This window comes from Gadus chalcogrammus, chromosome 11 (genome assembly GCF_026213295.1).
Source record: "Gadus chalcogrammus isolate NIFS_2021 chromosome 11, NIFS_Gcha_1.0, whole genome shotgun sequence".
NCBI lineage: Eukaryota > Metazoa > Chordata > Actinopteri > Gadiformes > Gadidae > Gadus > Gadus chalcogrammus.
Window position 1 is genome coordinate 16,921,695 of NC_079422.1, and position 22,044 is coordinate 16,943,738.

Sequence of the window (22,044 nt, forward strand, 5' to 3'; positions counted from 1 at the left end):
TGTTGGAAGCCCCCTTCGACAGCATTGGCATGGACATTATTGGGCCATTCGAACGTTCCGCACAGGGGTATCGATTTGTGTTAGTCCTGATCGACTACGCAACCCGATACCCCGAAGCAATTCCGTTGCACGACATCTCCGCGAAGAGTGTTGCGCAGGCGTTGTTTCATGTCATATCGCGGGTGGGAATCCCGAAAGAGATTCTCACTAACCAAGGAACCAATTTCATGTCACGCACGATTAGGGAGCTCTACGGGTTATTGAAGGTCAAGGCCATCCGCACGAGCGTCTATCACCCAGTCATGGAAGGCTTGTGTGAGAGGTTTAACCAGACGTTAAGGTCCATGATCCGTAAATTCGTACATGAGGATGCTCGAAATTGGCATCAATGGCTAGACCCTCTGTTGTTTGCAGTGCGGGAAGTGCCTCAGGCTTCCACAGGGTTCTCCCCATTTGAGTTGCTCTATGGGCGCAAGCCCAGGGGCGTCCTGGACCTCATTAAAGATAACTGGGAGGAGGGGTCCAGTGACAGCAAAAACGAAGTACAGTACGTCATGGACTTGAGAGCAAAGCTTCACTCACTAGGGGTATTGTCACGTGAGCACTTGTACCGAGCCCAGGAAAGTCAGAGACGCCTGTACGACAGAGGGACTAGATTACGCAATCTCACACCGGGGGACAAGGTCCGGCTTGTACAGCTGCCCACCTCTAGCATCAAATTACTCGCGAAGTGGCAAGGACCCTGTGTGGTCATACGGCGAGTCGGGGACGTGGATTACGAGGTAGCGCGGTCAGACAGGGGCGAAAACAAACAGATATACCACATCAATCTCCTTAAGAGTTGGAACGATGCGGTCCCTGACGCGTTCACGACGACGCTACCGGAGAGAGAGGAGCTCGGTCCGGAAGTCCCTGCTCCAGGCCCCACCACTCCGGCCGGTCGATGGGAGGATCTCTCGGTGAGTCAGGTGGAGGACGTTGCCAGGCTGCAACGCCAGTTCGCCGACGGGTTTTCGCCTCTGCCCGGTCGCACCCCGTTAATCACTCATGACATCGGGACGCAACCCGGGTTAACGATGCGTACACCCCCCTACAGGTTGCCCGTCCTCAAGCAAGACGTGGTGCGCCGCGAATTGGCCACAATGTTAGAGTTGGGCGTTGTCGAGGAGTCCCACAGTGACTGGTGCAGCCCAGCCGTACTTGTGGGGAAGCCGGACGGGTCTGTCCGGTTCTGTGTGGATTACCATAGGGTGAACGCGGTGTCGAAGTTTGATGCCTACCCAATGCCTCGGATCGACAAGCTGGTGGACCGGCTTGGCATGGCCACCTACTATACGACTCTGGACTGCACAAAGGGCTACTGGCAAATTCCGTTATCTCCAGCAGCCCGGGAAAAAACGGCCTTCTCCACTCCGCTCGGTCTGTATCAGTTCAAGGTGCTTCCGTTGTTGTTCGGGGCCCCGGCCACGTTGTTCGGGGCCCCGGCCACGTTGTTCGGGGCCCCGGCAGCGTTTCAGCGGCTGATGGACCGGGTGTTACGGCCCCACGCTGCGTACGCTGCCGCCTACATCGATGACATCGTCATATGTGGGGGCAGCATATGCAGCGGTTGGCGGCCGTCCTTCAGTCGCTGAGACGGGCGGGGTTCACGGCCAACCCGAGGAAATGCGTGATCGGGCGGAGGGAGATTCAGTATCTGGGGTACCACCTGGGGGGGGGGGAAGGTCCAGCAGCAGGTCGGTAAGACCGCGGCGGTCACCGCCTCCCCTCGGCCCAGGACCAAGAAGGAGGTGAGGCGGTAGGTCGCATTGGTCGCTGTGTTGGTCGCTTGTCTTGCTGCTTTCAGTCGCTGTGGTCGCTGGCTGGCTTGGTTGCTCAAAGTCTATGGGCGGTCGTTAATCAGTTAATCTGCATGTTGTTAACGTTTTTTTTGCGACGGTTGAAGTACCAAAAAGCCATGCTCTCTGGCGAAAGCTACCTACAGCTCTTTATTGCTAATATTATTTTTATATTGAAGTGCAGTTTAAAATGATGAAATCGTTGGTCTATCAGTATCAATAAAATATATTATTTGTAATTTGGGGCGTTTTCAGATAATGTATTTGTTAGGGTTAGGGTTTTTTGTTTTTGTTTTGTTAAATGTCATTAAGCCTAATAAGGTATATTATGTACATAGTTCTTCGTTATAGAGTGATATATTAGTTGTAATTTGGGGCGTATTCAAATAATGTATTTTAGATATTATATATAGCCTATTTGTTTTGTTAAATGTCTATAAGACTCGTCCTAGATGCGCAATAATGACGCACTTCCTGTAAACGCTGTCTTTTTCATTCATTCCCATGTTATTCCCAAATATTAACGATATCCTTTTGTTTTCTAATCTATGAATAATAATCTAATGTACAAAGGTTGATCAGATAATATTTGTGGCTTTAGATTGATGGCTAACGTGAGCTAATAAACCTTAGGGGTGGGGGTGGGGGCTTTCATCAATCTAGGATTTGTTTTGTAGGTGATAATTACTTTAACATATGTGAAAATAAAAATATATGTGTAACCGAGCGTTTTATTGTTACCTATACTTAATAATATATAAAAGAAGAATCGGTTAACTCCATTCACTGAACGGGGCGATCCACTTTAAATCCAGCGCTCACAACACAGAGTAAAAACAGCTACCCACACGCAGACACTTCCGTTCTGCTCCTTCAGAACAAGAGTCGCTAACAGGAACTGGGTTGCATATGCATTCATCAGTGCTTTTAGACGTGTTTCCAATGGCTTTGTTTGTGCGAAAGAACGGGCTGCGTTCAGAACAAAAACGGATTGAGCCTTCTTTTTATGTCCATGATTGAGCCCCGTTGATAAACAACACTTCCGGGTTTTGTCCGTTGGCCTGTGTCCCATATAACTCCAGCCAGCCTACAAATGATGTAACGGATTTTCCGAAGTATATCTGATAGAAACGCGTGTCTTTCTATACTTCATACTTGTGGCTTGATGTACACGTGAGTTTCCTCTTTTTCTTTATCGTTTTCACTGATAATTAATTACTCATAAGTACTCTCTTGAATACTTTTAACTACTTGTGGATCAAAGATCAAATTAACTACGCCTGTGCGGAACGTGTCGGACGCTGCATCTATCCTGGACTTCGTCCTACATTTATTTCCAAAGGACTATTTTGAACGCATAGACTCCTGACTCCTGTTGTGACTGCTGAATTGGTAAGATGCCCTTTACAGATATATCCATCCCATGTGAATTATGCTATAGGTATTAGTTTGGAAGTTGCGTACTGTAGGGGCACACAGCAGGTGGAAATGACACCGGCTTGCTAGAAAAAAGCACTAACGTTACTTTTAGTGTATGACACTTTAGTTATTAGTAATAACGTTAAACTTTTGATTTTCCTCTTTATTTTAACATTTCGGTCTCATGCGAAGTTTTGAAATGTATACTGTGTGTGTCCAACTTCCCTTTTCCTTGAGTAGATCAACGTTACTCCTCTCAAAAACATGTTGAAGTATTATTTCGTTATAAACCTTTTTTTGCATGGCTTTTGCATTTTATGTATTTTTTTTGTGTCTTATTAGATTAAAGTCAACTGGTTATTGAAAAGCTGCACTCGCACACACAGGAAACAAATCTTCAAGAAAACATGAAATATAATTCTGAACTTACTGCTTTACATATACCAGAGAAGTAACAGGAGAAAACAAAGGAGTGAGATGATTTGTCCATTTTAACCAATGGAGGCTAGGTTCCCATTGAATCTCTCAGTCCTTGTCTGGCTATTACAACGTGGATGCATTGAGTTGCATGTTCAGTGTGGCAATAATGCATTGCCTTAGCTATCTGACCGGAGACCCAATACAATCATTAATTACAAGCTGCTGAGTAATGTGGTTACTATACTGAAGTCTTCACCCCCTTCCATCCCTGAGGACGAATTTGGTCCACAATATTGTGTTCTGTGTTGTTTATCCAGAATTTCTACAAACATGCTCTTGGATGTACTCTGTATTGGGATATTGACTCATAGCTTTTGGATAGAGTACCCCCTTTGGCATGGTGAACGATTTAGGAGTGCATATGTCAACCTATTATTTGGTGCCAGCAGACCAATCCACTCTAGGATTCATTGTGTGGGGGAAAAATGACTTGACACTAACTTAATCTGTCAAATTGGCAATCTCTCATGTTTAAATGTCTTTAAGCAATCCAACGATTCATTGGCAATCATCTGTTTTTTAGGCCTTTAGAGGGGAGGACTCGTAGTCTAAATTATGTCAAGATTACGTTACTACTATTATGTTATGGCTGAACTTCTGGGCCGAGTGCCTGCATCTAACCTGGGTCGGAAACCAACAATTGCAAACTAATTAGGATTAGATAAACAACATTGTTCAAAATAGATATGAATCTAAAGAAAGTGAAACACCCAGTTCACCCAGATTTGAGCTTGTCTGCCATTAGACTAAATATATGAATGTAAAGTCTGACTTGTGAGATTAATGAAGCATTTACTTGTCAATAGAGAATCCATAGTTCAAAGGGCACTCCATCCCTTGAGATCACACAAAGGCTTTTAACCCATCACGGCTGCCTCCTATCCTTGACCTCTCCTATCCGGTTACCACTCTCTATCCCATCATCGTCACATCCTCTTCAGCCTATCTTTTACTCTGAAATTGTATTCATGTTTTTCATTCAAAAATGCTAGAGTATGTTAATAAGCCGTCAATTAGTCAATGCATTTCAAACTGTAATTCGATTACTACAAATATATGTAATCTATCCTTTGACAAATCAAAATGAGGAGTCCTCTCTGAATCCTAAACTAAAGTATTTAGGATACCTAGGCTAATTCTGATAGATGATTTGAGTCAGTAGTTCCCTCTTCAATGTTTTTACCTAGCCTACTTAGGCCATGTTTCTGCTGAGTGCACGGCACGTTATTGATCCTATATTGATCGCATACGTACTTGAAATTAACAGGATATTGAGAGACTCATTAGATCAATTGTACATTAATAAATTTTGTCTGACCTTCCTCTACTTGGTACTAATATAAAAGCATGATAATGGGAAGATACAGGCAGCGATTTAACAAGCATATAGCCAATGTTACAATGGGTGTACATGACTCTTAGCGGAAACTTTCACATCATCGGCAGTATAAACAAAGGAACCAAATTGAGGGGAAGTGACCATCGTGGAGATTTTAGGATTGGCCATGGCTGAAGTCAGCCATGGCAAGAGACACCAAATTAATTTGTTATACCTTACGGGTGAAGTTGTCATGTCTGCAAGGCTGCAAGCAAGGCTGCAAGGCAGTTATAGGTATCTACACAACAAGGAATTCAGTACGATTACTATTTCCACGAAACTAGGGTAAGGAAAGGTACAACACACTGATTCATCTAAACCAATTATCTGTGTTCAAAGTTCAGATTCCTGAAAGTGAAAGACTATTCGAGATAATGTTAACCTCATAAAACCTCATAGAACCTGCCAAAGTTAGATTTTGGGCTAGATTGTTCTTGGTGTGAAGGAAATGCTGGTAATGAATGCCTTTGCGTTTTGTTCTTAATTGTTTCTGTTATTCCCAGTAACAACAACTGTTTTAGACATACTTTACAGTGTGCTAACTCCTATGGTCGTGAGAGACTGTCTTGGATAACACTGGTTTTAAAACATTCTTGGTTTTGTCTCTATATACAATATGACAACATGTTGTGGTCATATTCAGTCACTCTGAAATAACTCACTCAACGTACCAACAAATACTCCATTAGCCTCTCTCACTCGCACGCACACACACACACACACACACACACACACACACACACACACACACACACACACACACACACACACACACACACACACACACACACACACACACACACACACACACACAGAATGCCAGGAAGCCCTTCCTTGACATTGAATGCACTTATTTTTTGATAAACACAATGGATCGTTGGATCAGGGTTTTTCAACTTGCATGAGGGTACTGTAGGTGGTACCTGGGATTTTATTCTGCCTTGTGGTTTCCGTCCTAAATTTTCCACTGGTATGTTTTTGATTTCTGTTTTGTGTTGCTTTGTGTTTGCTAAATAAACACACTTGGACCATAAACAGCATTTTCCACTAATTCTGTCTTCTAGCAAGTCTTGGGGACTGTCACTCTTTGCTCAGTCACTGTATGTGTATTTATCTATTTTTACTGTTTGAGGTGGTCCATTAAAGGTCTAGATGACAATATAATGGTCCACCTCATGTCAAAGGTTCAAAACCAGTGAGTTAGATAATAGCAAACTCTATAATGACCAACGTTCCAGGAAGCATATTCATATTCATTTTTCAAAAAGTCCTCTGTAAATTATCAAAACACATTTGCTCACCTATCCCATCCTGTACTTGTGAGAGCATTGTAATAATTGTGTTTGTTGGCGATGGTGGTGGTGTTGTAAAATGGTGTAGTAAACCCTAGTCTACATGGCACTGGTGTATAATGTCTCAAGAATGATTTGGTACCGGCTGCTATAATGCAATGGTAAAGGTAAAGGTTATACTGTTTCATCAAATCATAAGCTTTGGGGGGCTGACACTACTTTTGGCCCACGACCAACTAAATATTTGATGCCCAATAAGCATTACATCTCCTTACAATGTCAAAAAATATTATTGTTTTTCTAGGGGTGCTGTTCATGGTTACAGTATTCCCCTTTTCAGCCTTCAAATATGCAATTGAAGTGTATTGTGGCCATGATCCCGTGAGTGACCCACTGTGTCCCCCTACGACCCGCAGTTTGTAGTTTGTTGACCACAGCTTGTCATGTGGGCATGGATCAAACCATACAGTAGGACATGACACGTGTTAGTGTTTAACAAGTGACTGATCATTCACTAGACTTCTTTTCCTCTTTTCAGATGTGTGACTTCTGGACGAGTGACTTCTGGAACAGCTTCTTGTTCCAAGAAGGATATAACGGTAAACACTCACTGACCCTCTGACTTTCATAAATGGCTAGTCCTGCTGTCGATCAGTGACCAATCGGTGCCAAGCTGGACCTGCACGCTCCGCCTCAACCCACCTGGTCTGGCTCATCGACCCCGCCCCCTGAGCGGTTCTGCAAACACAGGCTCTGGCTCTCTAGTCCAGGGCTCAGCACGGCCAGCTGCGAAGAGCAGTATGTCGCTGAGGCCACGCCCCCGGAGTGCACAGCCCAGTACAGAGACGCTGAAACGATTACAGGTAAGGTCAAACACTGTCTCCTTGTTCACCGACACCCAGCTTGTGTATTACGGTTCTGATATTCGGGCGAGGTTGTCAGTGAATCAATTAATTAATTGCGTTAAGTTGATTGGTGCGTTGAACAACATTAAAATTAGGGGGGTGTTATTCCTAATGTTATTGCATGGAATGTGCCGAGACATATTCCTTTCCCAGACACAGTATACGACTGTTGTGTGGACAGTAGACACACACCCCCAAACCACACACGCATGTGTGTGTGTTTGTGTGTGTGTGTGTGTGTGTGTGTTGTGAGAAACTGACCTTTCCCTGTGACCCCATTTATATTTACTTCCTCTCCCGAGAGTTCTTGGCAGAACTCTTGGGAACATCCCACATCATCCACATTGGATACAAATGTACATTTTGTTTTCAATGCACATAGGATACAAGTCTTCCTAGGGTTCTCTTTTTTCTCCTTTTTTCTCAAATGTAATTCCCTCTACCTCAAGATTTGGCTGGAGATGGCCTTCAATTATTGTTTTGTTTATTGTTATTTTTATTATAAGGGTGCCTTTAAACTCTCAATTGTGGTTTAGTATATTATAATTCGTAAATTTACAACACTTTTAGATGGTCAGCGTATATTCTGGGCATTCCTGTAATGAAGGCTTATTTGACAAGACATGGATAGCGTAACATAAGTTACTGATATGTTATTAAGTAATTAGTGCCATCTGCTGGTATCTATTTTGTTCCTACAACAGTAAAATTTAATTTATACTGTGGAGATAATTTCCCTTACCGCTCGCTACAATACTATATTCGTCAGACTCTCTCATCTTTGTCTTTGCGAGTGCATATGTGTTTGTGCGTTCTGAAAAGTTGAATGGATCAATTCTGATATGAATGATGATAGGGGGTTGGGGGGAAATTTGCTGTGGTTCTACCATTCAGTGGTAAAATAAAGAATTGGGTCAGTAGTACAGTTGGGAAAGAAGAGTTCTAATAAATGCAACACAGTGTGTGTGTGTGTGTGTGTGTGTGTGTGTGTGTGTGTGTGTGTGTGTGTGTGTGTGTGTGTGTGTGTGTGTGTGTGTGTGTGTGTGTGTGTGTGTGTGTGTGTGTGTGTGTGTGTGTGCGTGTGTGCTTGGGGAAGACTTTCTTTGTTTTTTTGCAGAGAATTTCATGCAATTGTTTTGACATTATTTTGTCCTAGATCAGTATAGTACAGGTACAGGCCTTCAGTGTTATTGGCAGAAATTCAGATTGAGTCAGAGTTTGAATTACCTAATCAGCCTTTCTGTCTTTTACTCATTCCCTAATGTCTCATGCAACTTGCATTATACATTAACATAACCCGCGAAACAGGGAACCCTAGCCCTCAGCCTAACCTGACTGAATGGCCTAATGTTACCCTGTAGTGGACATATGGCACAATAAATGCATAAGTGTGCTGCATTGCCGCCGCATAATCTTGTATCTCTGCTGAACTCAGGATGAGCATAGGTAATATTGACAAAAGGAGTGAATCTCACTCCATGGCCACTTAAATGGGTACACCTGCCTGCTGTGTTGTGGCTTCAACTCAGTACATAAAGCATGCAGACCTGGTGAAGACATCGTTCAACCAAACTGACTCTTCCACAGTGGAATGATTATTTGTCAAGATGGTTTCAGCGTCTAAGAAAATAATGATGTCTCTTTGGATTTCCGCACAGCAAAGTCTCGAGAGTTTCCAAAGAAGCGCATGAATACGGGGCAAGGATAGTCTAGTGTTTGACTTCCCATCTGAAATCCTTTGGAGGGTACTTGTGCACATCCTTGTGATCCTACCTGTCGTATTCAATGCTTTTTTTTTTTTAAAAGCGTCTACTAAATTATTAAACAACACAAATTGTGTAGTTTAAATGCTGATGTAAGGGATGGCATATTTGTGGATCGACTCAGCCATCCAGGCTGATCGCCATAGTGTTTATTCAAGGCTCCTCATACCAAGTCACAGTCATTAGAATGCCAAAGAGCAGCAGAGTATGATTGAAGTCTCTATGTGTGCATACATTTATGGCCATGGTCTTTCCGTTTCCCAATGTCTACTGGAAAATTCCATGCATCATCGCCTCGATATGGCATTTGTTGCACCAGTGTACCTTGAAGGCCGTTAAAGCCACCATATATCATCACCTGTTGCTCTTGCAGTCGCCAACAGGCATTTCTACATGTAGAACTGGATCTAAAATTGAACTTGGCATAACCTGAGGTATGAATATCCAAGATGCCACACCTGATATTGTTTAATGTGCTGATTGAGGGTTTCCTTTTGTGGCAGTTTCCTTTAAAACACATATGGCACTTTACAATGTCCAAACAGTTGGGTATCATTGTGTTGCGTGGCACAAGTTATCTTAAATCACTTGTTTTTGGGAGAATGCAACAGGAAGTTTAAGTGGCTGGATCGGAGGCTCTTTTTCAAGTACTTCCAGTTCTTGAAAGGCGGATTATGAAACAGTTAACTGTGCCTTCGGGCCAGCCGTTACTTGTGTTTAGACAACCGTAGAGAACAGGGAGATGGCTGGAAGAAGAGGGAGGGAGAGAGAGGGGGAGAGAGGGAGAGAGAACAGTAAAGTTTGTGTAGCTGTGTTGGGAGAGTTCCAGCTGTGAGTATGTGTGTATATGTGTGTGTGTCTGTGTGGATGTAAGAAAGGGAGAGAGAAAGAGAGAGGGGGGTTGGGGGGGGGGTGGCCAAACTGGGCGGCCCATGTGAGTATCGTCATCGGCATGTCAGGCATGGCCAACTAGTTTGGCCTGGGTCTCTTCTCCTACTCTTTCTCTCGCTGTGTCAGTGTCTCAGCCGCTCTAAGGCTCCAGCTGCCTTGTATGTTAACCGATACATTTAGCTGTATGCCTCTTTCTACATTTTCCTGCCATGTTATGAGCAACTTTGCTTCTTCTCTGGAGCAAATGAAAATGTAACTGGAAGACTGGCGAGGCTGTTGCTTTGTCTGGGCAGAAGCCACAATGAGTGAGTATGGAACTTAGCATGGAGGTTTGTTAGCTTGGCGCTAGTATACACATGGGATTATAAATGCTCTGCATGTGCCTCTTTTGTGTCTCTCTGTCTCAGCTATGACCTTTTAACAAACTATCGTGGGTGGTTGATGAGGTCATTCTGTAGTTCAAATAAGCTCTTGGAAAGGTTGAAAACTGTTCTCCAGAGACTACAGTGTCACGGTTGGCAAACGTTAAATTAGTCTCATGATCTATTGCTGAAGTTGATCAATGTTACTCTTAGTCTACTTGTATGATTATTATTATTAGTTATATTGGGTCTTTAATGGTTCTGATGGAGGTTCCAATAAGAGGGCGTATACTTAGGTATAAACCCAGGTCATGACCTCTGCTCTGTCTATGTATTCCTTTTCGACTCAATCTAGCACAAAAACATGTTTTTGGGAGAATGTGGTCTTTGAGCCCACGTGGATGATCACGATAAACCGTATGCATAACAAACTACCTCGAAGGCACACAGACTTGGCCTAGTGGACCACCGGTCTAGCTAGGTCTTGTACCAAACGTTTGTTCCAGTCTATAATTACACTTGATCTTGAACTTGTCCTACTCATAAGGTTTACTGCTTTAAAAGCTGATCAGCGTCGTGCATCTGTCTTTATACCTCTCAGTTATTTAATTGGTGCTTAACTTTAACTTTCATGAGACGGTCTGAGTTTGTAGTTGTTTTTTGTTTGGGAAAAGATTGAGGTCATTTGAGGATTGTTTGGTTAAGTCCAAAACAGCTGACATTGTACATGTGTTCTGTTTGTTTATCCTTATTCAGATTGTCTTGATCTTCTAGTTTTGTTCAAATCCAGATACACATACACACAGTGCAAAGTAACCTACTCAGGATTGAGTCATTTCCCATTTTGCTAGAATGTTTTTATCTGCTGCTGGAAATATCTTTTCTTACTTGCCTTCCCTTGTCATGTAGATACAATAGAAGGGAAGTGAAGGAAGCATGTATTGCCTTGGGAACTTTAATTTCTTGAGTGACTGCACCCTTATGTATAAGCAACAACACAGTTACTATTAGCAACTAATGCTTCTTTTAAGATCTAGAGTAGGACAGTGTTTCTCCATGCCTTAGCGTTTCTCCATGCCTTAACCCATCTGATTGGAAGAATCAATAATTATTTACCGTATTTGCGATCCAACCTCGTAGACGAAATGTGCTCCAACCTGGATTGAAGTGTAATCAAAATACTCTTCGGGGAAAGACCACATATTACCCACCCGCGTTCTTGCTCTCATTTTTTCTAAGAAGCCTTTACCTAGAATAAGGGTTAGCTCCATTAGACTTTTAACATTTGGGTGTGCCAATGGGCATGTGCTGTTCTCGGTCAGTAGAAACGAAACTCACAATTATGTAAACATACATGCACTTAACAATCGTAGTGCTATGCAAAATCTGGACGGGTTCACCCAGTTTCCCCCACTGCCTTTTCCAAACACCGGCCTCTAACCAAAATCTGGACTCAGCTACCTAATCACCCTGTTGTTACAGTGGCGTTTAAAAAGACGCTGTTGAAAAGTAATCTTCCTGAGTATTTGCTGTCGTAGACATTATATTCTTCTCCTCGAATACTTAGTAGTCTGTGTGTGTGTGTGTGTGTGTGTGTGTGTGTGTGTGTGTGTGTGTGTGTGTGTGTGTGTGTGTGTGTGTGTGTGTGTGTGTGTGTGTGTGTGTGTGTGTGTACATTCGCATGTCTTTGTGTGTGCATGCATTTCCCTATCTCAGCACAGTCAGTCATTGGGTCCGGATTTAGATCAGTATGAGAGACAGCATTGTTAGAGACAGATAGACGGAACAGATGGACCAACAGAGGGAAAGGGGCAGGGATAGAGACGGGGGCAGAGAGAGACACATACAAGTATAATCTCGCTTTGTGTGTCTGCTAACGCCGCCCAACTAAGGAAGTGGCATGTGTAGCCTAGCGTGCTAGCTAACAACTTTAAAAACAACGCTTTTTTTTAAAAGAACTTCATTGAAACCAAGCTTGAGTATGTGATTGATGAGGGGGTTTGCGAAGAAAGAACATTTTTGTCTCGCAATCTTGCATGCAGTGCGGCAACAAGTGGTGAACATCTACCGGCAGACGGTGTTATGAACTAGATAAGGGACTTTTATTCATCGAGTAAAGGCTATATGGGAGCAGGGAGCATCGCTTTTGAAGGTACTACACAGATGAGTGTCACAGGGAGGTTCTCATGGCTGAAGAGTTGGGTAAGAGGATGACTTCATTTTCCACCACACTGCTTGAGTCACGGCACTCCTAGCTTTTATCCCAACTCCACAGTTTTAGTGGAACCCTTTTAAAGAGTTCCCAGGAGAAACAGCGGTTTAGGTCGGAAAGGTGGTTTCCATAGAAACCTTTTTTTATTTGTTGTAGCTTGTAGCTGGTTTTGTTTCGCATGGTAAGGATTGTACTAACCTTGTGCTTCACACAGTGGGTCTGGTATGATTTATATTACAAAAGATTTGAAGGAATACATATTCTACTATATATATATATAGTTTAGTTATGACTACAGCATGATTATATTGTACATAATACAATGGTGTTAATTATAAGCTTTAAAAGGAAAATACATGTGTAGTTCTCCCATGCTCCACCTGGGGGTGTCTTGTACCATAGTCTGCCCCAAAGCAACACGCCTTCTGGCTCTCCAATAGGAGACGATTCAGGTCTTCCCAGTGAAATGTGTTTGATTGACGTGTTGTACAATGTGGGATGACTATGATGAAGCTGATGAGTAGAGCCAAAAAATTATGGAACATTTTGTTCAAGCTTACAAGGGGAAAGAGAATGATCACAGACAATATTAACAGAACAATTAATTATAGAGCAACGTCAATTACTTCTTCAGTTGGCACAACAAAGTAAAAACTGAAACTGTTTTACGCCTAATTGGTGTTTTAATGCAAGCAGTTAAAGACTATTTCACTGACCCACCCGATTTTTCTTCTTTTCTTTTTTTCAGATGTGTGTAACAATACTGACTTGCCCGAGCTCGAGATCATCAGCCTATTGGAGGAGCAGCTGCCAGTCTACCGGCTGAGGGCGGACACCATCTTCGGCTATGAACAAGATGATTGGCTGCACACGCCGCTCACCACCCCTGACACCGCCCTGCCACTCACTACCGAACAGATAGAGGAAACCCTCAAGTACTTCTGTAAGTGACTTTACGTTTTAAACACCTGTGCTCCGTACAAAGCCATACTGCTGGGTTTAAACCGATGCTACATACTGATTCTGCCCTCGGAAGACCTGAAAATCCAAACCGGCTCTAGATGCTTGATTGATTGAGAACTATATCACGGACTGGCCACTCACATAGCGGAGCGGTCAGGGTTTTAAAAGGGGACTGGGTTCAATCTCTAATGTCCTTTGCACCCAAGTGTCTGCTTGATGACTAAAAAGTTTGGTAAATGACCGAACAGTGAACATTATTGTTTCTGTCATACAAGCATGGACTTTAACTAGGTGAAATAGTTGAGGATTAAAGGTGAGTGGGCTACAATTACAAGAATGACACTCACCTTGAGACGGTGAAGGTGTAGGGTAACGGTGAGAGGGAGAGATAGTCCACATCACGTGGCAGCCGCCCACAGTTGCCACAGCAAACACTGCTGTGAGTGAGCGAGAGACCTTCTAGGTCCCTCTCTGTCTCTCTCTGTCTCACTCTCTCTCACTCACATCTCACTCTGTATCACATTCTTTATCACATTAACTTGTGTTCTATGCCAGTTGGCAAGATGAAGCTTCTGTGTGGTATATTGGTTTATGTAGGTGAGCGAGTGTCTGTCTGTTTGTGCTTGCAATTCAAATGCATGTGTGTTCTTGTCCTCAACCTCATGAGCTGTCCGCTCACTTGTCCTTACATGAGGTGATGGTATATAAACATGCTGTAAAACAGATGCACACACACAAGAATGTGAAAAAACTGTTTGTCCGAGTAATTATTCAGCTCTGAGTGCATTCCAAGATCTGCTTGCACAGGGTAAGGAAAAAAGGTGAGAAAACAGTTTCTGCTATAACTAAGTCTAAATATAGCTTTTAGTTGGGGGAAGTATGTTGACCTCAACGACCCTATTGTCAACATCACACATGCCTTCAGCAAATGCAAAGGCCACGACACAAAACTAGACAATGTGTACTGTACAGTGAGTTGTTCAGTCAACAATAACAATGAATCTCTCAGCTTCCTTTTGGGCCAGTACATGTACTCACGCAGAATTTTTTTTCCACTCTGTGGTAATTTGTACTCTTGGTACAATTCACATTTTGTGTAACTGTTATGATTTTTTTGATTTGATAAATGACACTTTAATTTACACTGGGAGCTGGCCTACGATATGAAACTTAGGTCGAGAATCACTCAGTATCTTGCGTTGATGCTTTGTTCTGATGAGGTCCTATTTGAGAGCTATGGTGGTGTCACATGCAAGAAAGGTTAGATGTCCTCATTTTGAGGTATAAGTCTCAACATTTGTGTAAACTACCATATTTATTTTAACCCATACACATGTGTCCCACTAAACACAAAATCCCTTGGGTCAACTAGGGCAGTGTGAATAGTGCCTAATGGACACGGGTTGATTTATGTTGAGGAAGAGTGGTCGGACATCTCGAGGTCAGGTGACAACGTGAGCCTCACTGTAAAGCGAACTACTGGAAAAACCCATGTGACTGGTCTCTGATATTAGATACGACGAAAGCTACGTGTGAACCGTGAAGTGAACAAGCACCTTGACTCTTTAAATATCTCCACATTTGGCAGTGTCCCCTAAGGTTTCTTGAAAGAGACAAGGGTATCATATAGGCTACACACATGCATGAACGCACGTACGCTCACACACTGTACGTATGACACACACGTACAGTATATAAATCATTCACAACGTACACACACCCAATATCAATGGCATCAGGGAACAGATAGAAGGGAGAGGGAGACAAGAGGAGAGTCAAGCAAACCAATCAGAGAGCAGCATTTTATCCATGTAGCGTGTTGTGATGATGTCACGGCCACATGGCAGGGCGTGTCAGCATACGGAACAGAAGAGTATAGTACTAATATTACAAAATGTATATATATATATTTTTGTTTTTTGTGTATTGTAATCATGTTGAATACCAATACTGCTTACCGCTCCCTAAATCTATTTTTGAATGTGATGTTGAAATTGTGGTTAATGCAGTCAAGGAGTTGCACAAGCTGTTTCCAAACCCAGGCTTTACTGCTTCTGTTGTAAGTGGCGGAAAACTTAAATGGGCAGTGTATCCTTAGTTAGTATCAGCCATTATCGCTTCATGGCTTATAAAACAACATATGTATAAAATATGCATTTCAATTTGTTAAATACATTTTCAATCATATAGGCCTGCCGGACATCTTTAAAGTATGCACAACCCAGGGCTTGGCTGCAGCTAGATTATTAGCTTTTGCTGGCTAGTGGTAGCCATAGTTCTCCTTTAATGGGCTATTCAGCACATTTTACCTTTTCAAGCCAATAACATACATAACTGCAATTAACAAATTCTCTTATGAACTAAAGACATTTTCCAGCCATATAGGATGCACTGCATGCATGCCTTTGATCATGTGCCTGTTAGGGAAGTGAACGTGAGTGCAATCCTGTGTTGCATCACTTCTGCCAACGCAACCTTTTGTGTGCTGGCAACGGCTTTCAGCCATGCTGGAGTCAGAGCCTATCGCCATAGCAACCATGCACAAGGACGAGGTAGGGGAGTTAAAAGGGGGAGGGGTTTGTGAAGCAAACATGCGAAAGGAAGGCAGAGCCAGACTGTCACCGGTCAGACCCACAGCCAACTCCTATTGGCTGTGTGTGCTTTCTAAACCCGCCCACCCCTCTTAGTCATGAACAGCATCATTTCTACTGCAAAACCCGTGACTGCTGAACCCACCCACCCCCCTCTCTCTCTCTCTCTCTCTCTCTCTCTGACTCTCTACAGTTATTGAGTCACTGTTAGGGATGCGACGGTCCATGTGTGAGGCACTGTGCAGGGTGTTATGAAAGAGCTCACAGCCCTTGATAGCTCAACTGATGTACCGATTGCAACCTCAGAGGAGAGGATTCACTGCTGGGGAAAAAGAAAAGCTGGACCACAATATGAATCACAGACGGATGTAAGGACTGATGAGTTGGACCAACACATTCTTCTGAAGAGCAGAGAAAACACTGGAATGGTTAATGTAACAGCGGCTGATGTTGTCTGAGGCCAGCTTGCGTCTGAAGAGGGGAAGGCAAGTGGACAGGTGAACCGACTGTGAGGTTATCGAGGATATCTGCGCCCTGTGACAGCCCATAATGACCTCAATTACCGCGCCGAGTGTGGACGTAGCAGCATTCGTATGTTACCGGGATTAATATGCAGCGTTCACTGCCGTCCAAAGGGTGCCTCGCAAAAGAAGGGCATACGCTATGATGGCACCGTTGCACAGTGATGCATGTGGGACGGACCCCGCGTCTACCAGCTGGTAGCTGCAAAGCATGTTGGGATTGGTGAGGTTCCCACGAAGGATCAGCTGGCTAATTGGCGCCACCAGAAGGACGGAGCCCCAGAGACGTCCGGTGGAAGGGGAGGGGGATGTTCCGACTGCAGCAGGCAGGGATACTGCTGAGTGCCATGTTGGAGCTGGAACCAGCATAGTGCCCATCCAAACCAGTGACCATGAACAGGCGGGGTCAGGCGCATGGGCAGCGGTTCGCCAAGGCGGATTACTACGAGTGTGACTGGTACTATGAGGAGTCCACTGATGGTAAGGGCAAAGAAAATGGTTCTTCTTCAGGAGGTGAAACTCCAACCAGGTGTTTGCCTGGTGGAAACGAACTGCAAGGTGTTTAGAGTCTAACTGGAATGATGTGACTCTGCCGGGGTAGTTGATTGTCATGTAGCTCTGTAGGAATGATACTTGCATGTATATGCTGGCGATTACGACCTCATCAAGTCATCGATGGGACATATACTGACATTGGCATTCCTGTTGTCAATATGTTCACAAGACCTGAGCTTATTGTTCTTGTGACATTGCTATTTTCAAACTTTTTGTACTCTCAGTTGTACTCTTAATTTACCAGAGCAAGATATACCAAACTTTGCTTCAACACTGGTGTATGAATGTGTCTGATAGATCTATGAAATCAAATGAATACAGCATGCATACGAAACATTGCACATTGCAAACATACAGCAGATCAGACTCGCGTATTGTGTATGTGATGCTGGATCTTCCAAAACATGGTCGTTACCACACTAAGTTACAACACAGTTATACACCTTGCTATAGGATTTCCCTGCAAGCATAATTGGTTCCGATCAAACCTTTCTAGGAATGGGGCGTCCGACACTTCAGTTGTTTGGTTATAGTGTTTGTTCTGCGCATCAGGGACCTTTGTAGTTGGATAGATGAGGCTTCATGACCAGTAGTATGTTAAATCATAGTGGGCGCTTTATAAGGTTTGTGGTTAATCATCACGTCATTGGCCCAGGAGCTGGAGGGGAATGTCTGGAGAACGGTTGCTTGTTAAAAGCTTTGAGGTGTCCCTGAGTAATACACCTTTCCCAAACTGCTCCAGAGGACCTGGCTATCGCCCTGTGTGTTTGACACCACTTGTTTTAGTCCTAGAGTTCACTCAACATCATATTGCTATGTAGTTGTTTGCTTGGTCTTCATTATAGTCAGTCATAACTTTTTATTAATGACTAACACAGAGTATTTTTTGAGTTTTTACGTAAATTAATGTCATGTCAACATCACCCCCCGGCTGGCCAACTTCTTAACTCTATTGGTGCTGTTCATCTTCCCTGTCCCCCATCTCTCTTCTGCTCAGTGAGTAGGATAAAGGTTTTAGGCGCTGCAACTTTCCCTAATTTGCTCTTAATTTCTTTAATTTTTTCAAATTTATATCATCAGGTGTGTATTGTTTTATATCATAGTCATCATCAAATAAATTTGGCCATTTATTAAATTGATTGTCGGATGGATGGAAATAAGTTTCGGGAATTATTTTTAAAGTTATCAATAATATATAATATAATGTTCTCCATTATGTATTGGAAGTGTTCAACGGATGAATGATGGATGACTCGGTTACCGGCATGTTGCTTTGACTTTACCAATGATGACGTTACACAATTTTCACTGAGCTATAGAGGAGAGCTCTGGAAGAGGAGAGGTGCATTCCTGACCACAGGAGGGAGTTTCATTGGTTGGCTTAATGTTGACATAATCCAACATCTGTCCTGGCCGGGGGCTGCGTTTCCTCTGGGCATCACGTGGATGCCCTCGTGGAGGACAGAGAGGGGAATAGCAGGCAGCTGCTGGCTGCTGTTATTTTGGGATGATAGGAGATGTGGGAGGGGCAGGGGGGCGTTGGAACTAGGTTGTCATATATTTAGCCCATTGATTTGCATGCTCCTCTAACCCTGCTCTTGTCCATAGCGTGTCCACTATTTGTGTATGTGTTTTAACTTGTCTACTAAGGAATGTATAACGATGGTACTAAGAATGATATTGTTTGCTGTTCTTATGGTGTTATTTTCAAGGAGAGGGGGAGGGGCTTTCCAGTGTCCACATGGCCGCTATCAGGAAGCTTAGCTTTCGGCTTAAAAGTAATCCAGAGAAGCCAAAGTAAAGGCACTGACGGGCACTATGGCAATGTTTTAATGGGTCTTTAATTACTCCCTTCACTGGGCAGCGTAGGAAGTCAAAGGGACTGATGTGTAAAGCAATGGCTGAGGGGTTGGGTCACTGTGTCTTGCTTTGTTTGAAGTGTAACCACAACACCATGGCAGGAAAGTCCCTAGTTGGCATCAGTTTTTTTCCAACCAATTACATGAATTGTGTATCGGCTATTGTTGAGGTGTATTATTAGCCCTGCCTGATCCCATGTGACTGGGTCCTACATAAACAGTAAAGATGTACAGCATACCATATCGCCTTTGCAAACAGGCATTTCTGTTTCAATCAAACTTTTTGGTGACTTACTAACATCATTAAGAGTAACTTCAAGCTAGCCCACTTCTGGACCACCTAAAGACATTACAGTATCTCTCTGCCATAAGGAGTTTTGAACTTTTACCTTTAGCTAGCAACACATGCTCACTGGTCAAACGTTACCGTTATGCTTCATATGCACAGCTTTGAGCTTAAACACACATGGCTACATTGAATCTGTGGTTTTATTGACACAGTAATGTGATGTTGAACAATAAAGAGAACCACGAATAGGAAATATAATCACTGTAGCAAGACACAGCACACATCGCTCACCGAACGACAACAGACTAAGAACCATACACCACAATACTCCATTGTCCCGGGCTATGCTTCACCTTTGTCCCCCTCCATGCAGTGCATGCTCCTTCCTTCTCTTTGAATACAACAGGCGTATCACCTATCCTACCGTCCTCAACGGGCAGTGGTGACGCTGGCCCGAGCCCCGCCCTGAAGGGAGCAGGTGTACACTGTGTACGCTGCCTATCGTGTTTTGACTCATGCTTGTTTTCCGCTCACCTTGTTGCCATAGAGGATTCATCGGACTGTGCCTTTGCCAATACAAATGGGAGGAAAGTGCCTGTGCCTTAGACTCCGCCCCCTAGGCACAGGTGTCTGTATAGGTTGGCTCTGCTAACAACTGTTAAAGTTCCTCCCTGGGCTGTACCATGTCGACTTCATTCAGAGGGTGGTGTGAGGGGAATGGACATGGAGTTTTACACACTTTAAGTTAGATCTATAGATATTTCATTCAAGGGTGTGAATCTTTAATACATCTGTGAATTTCTCCTTCAGAGTGGCCTTATTTAAAACTAGTTATTAAATACTTCTCACAAGACTGGAGCCTCATTAACAGTTTCCCCCTGTTACCCGCATTAGAGTTCATTAGACTGATGTGTGGCCAATCAGCAAAGAGAGTGGGAGGAGCAAAGTGAGTCTGTAGTCTGACCACCACCACATAAGACGACAAACTCAACTTAGCAGAGCTGCTTGACCATTTGGATATACTTGAAAGGAGTCACAGGGTGAGGCACAGTATTTGTAAAGGTTGTAGAATGACCTACAAGCCACCTCTTGATGGCTCAAACATACTTGAAACAGACATACACCCTTGTAAACACACAAACAGCCACAATGACTGGGACTGGAGTCCTTATGTTGTACCGGCATGCAGTATGGATTAGCTGTTTTGCCAATTAGTTTGCATGACAATGCCCACTTCTCCTGGCACTGAAGACCGCCTGGAGTGCTCGTATAAGGGGGATGAGCTGGAAGAAGAGGAGGCAGATGAAGGAGAAGAAGAAGGCGGAGATGAGGAGTATGTTTGTCTGCCCCAAAATGGAAAGACAGAAGAGGAGGAGGAGGAAGAGGAACAAGTTTTGTGCGAAGGTAGCCTGCATGTAAAAAAACAAACTTGAGAAATTGCTTCTCATATTCCAGGGATAAGTTGTCTTGCCCTGTTCATTCTGGTCGCATTGCTGCTCTTAAAATAGGATTCTGTGTACGGCACTGTACTGTTATCATCGCTTCTTATTTTGCTGCTGTATGCAGGTCGGTGCTGGCCAGAACATGTAGTTCAAGTGTACACACTTGGAAGATACGGTACACTTACCTGCTTGTTTCACGTGTTCAAACATGGGCTAGGCCTTCTCTCACAAGCAATGAGGCCAATTGTGTTGCACATGTAAAGTTTAAGGCGGATGTGTTAAAACAGTACAGGGCTGATAACAGTTACTGGGAGTCCATTTCATTGACATAGGACCGTCAGTGGCACTATTTGCAAGGAGAAGTACCCTCTCGGTATTATGCGACCCTATATGTCTGAGCACGGTCCTTGAACTTGTTTCTTGTCGCTGTTGCTTAGGAGCCAACAGAGACACCGAGCAGCCTGTAACTCTAAACCTCAGGTTTTATTGGGCATCTTTCAGCTAATGAAAAGCGTGTAAAAAATAAGTTACTTTTCCACGATAAGCGGCCTCAGAGGGGCTTGTTGGAAGTTTACATGTTCATCGCAGCATCGGGTGGCAACAGGGAGACGTGCAGATTGAGGAATTTGGTGCTGCACCTCCCTCTATTCTTTATCACCTTCGGGCTGATCAAGAGATTGGCAAGGAAGAAAACGGCTTCCTCCTTCCTTCAAAAGATTTAACGTGAGAATTTCCAATAATTTCCAATATAATCAACAGTTTCAAACAAAGCAAACCCTTATTCAATTGTTAGAAATTGAATTGACCTTGATTTGAGAGCAAATAAACACTTGACGCCTAAAATATCGTCAATTACGAGTTTGGTGAGAATGGAACAAACTCGGTAGCTAGAAAACAGTGTATTAAGCCAGTATAGCTCGCCCATTCTCCAACATCCACATGGCCATTACCTTCTTGTGCATTCTTCAACACACATGGATTTACGCTCAATTTGACACAGAATAGTCTATGCAACTCCCAGGCTTCCACTTACTCTTGTTGTTTACCTTGAACAGTATTCCAGACTCAATCAAGAGCTGGTATTCCAATTCACTTTTTGAAAGACGATTATAGTTCTGTCCAAACGGGTGTGGGCCGACGTCCTTATGTCTGTTTATCTTTTATTATCATATTAGTGAAACGATGCATTCATGTGTGTGGATGCACTTCATGCAAAATATGTTGTTCAAGGGTAGCGACAAAGAGGCGGGTATGCTTGTGTGTTTCCTGTTAATGATCCCTCCA

At 43.5% G+C, this 22,044-nt stretch overlaps 1 protein-coding gene across 8 annotated transcripts in view; it reads left to right on the top strand.

Annotated features, from left to right (window-relative positions):
• The first annotated feature begins 7,071 nt into the window (after window positions 1-7,071).
• The window catches only part of trak1a (trafficking protein, kinesin binding 1a), a 33,399-nt gene continuing 18,426 nt past the window's right edge, over window positions 7,072-22,044 (top strand). For 2 of the 8 annotated variants that reach the window (XM_056601459.1, XM_056601458.1), the window contains exons 1-2: window positions 11,982-12,530; window positions 13,289-13,483. In XM_056601459.1, the coding sequence (XP_056457434.1) occupies window positions 12,515-12,530; window positions 13,289-13,483 (211 nt within the window). In that variant the 5' untranslated portion in view covers window positions 11,982-12,514. The other 6 variants (XM_056601456.1, XM_056601460.1, XM_056601457.1 and 3 more) reach the window with 5 other exon arrangements.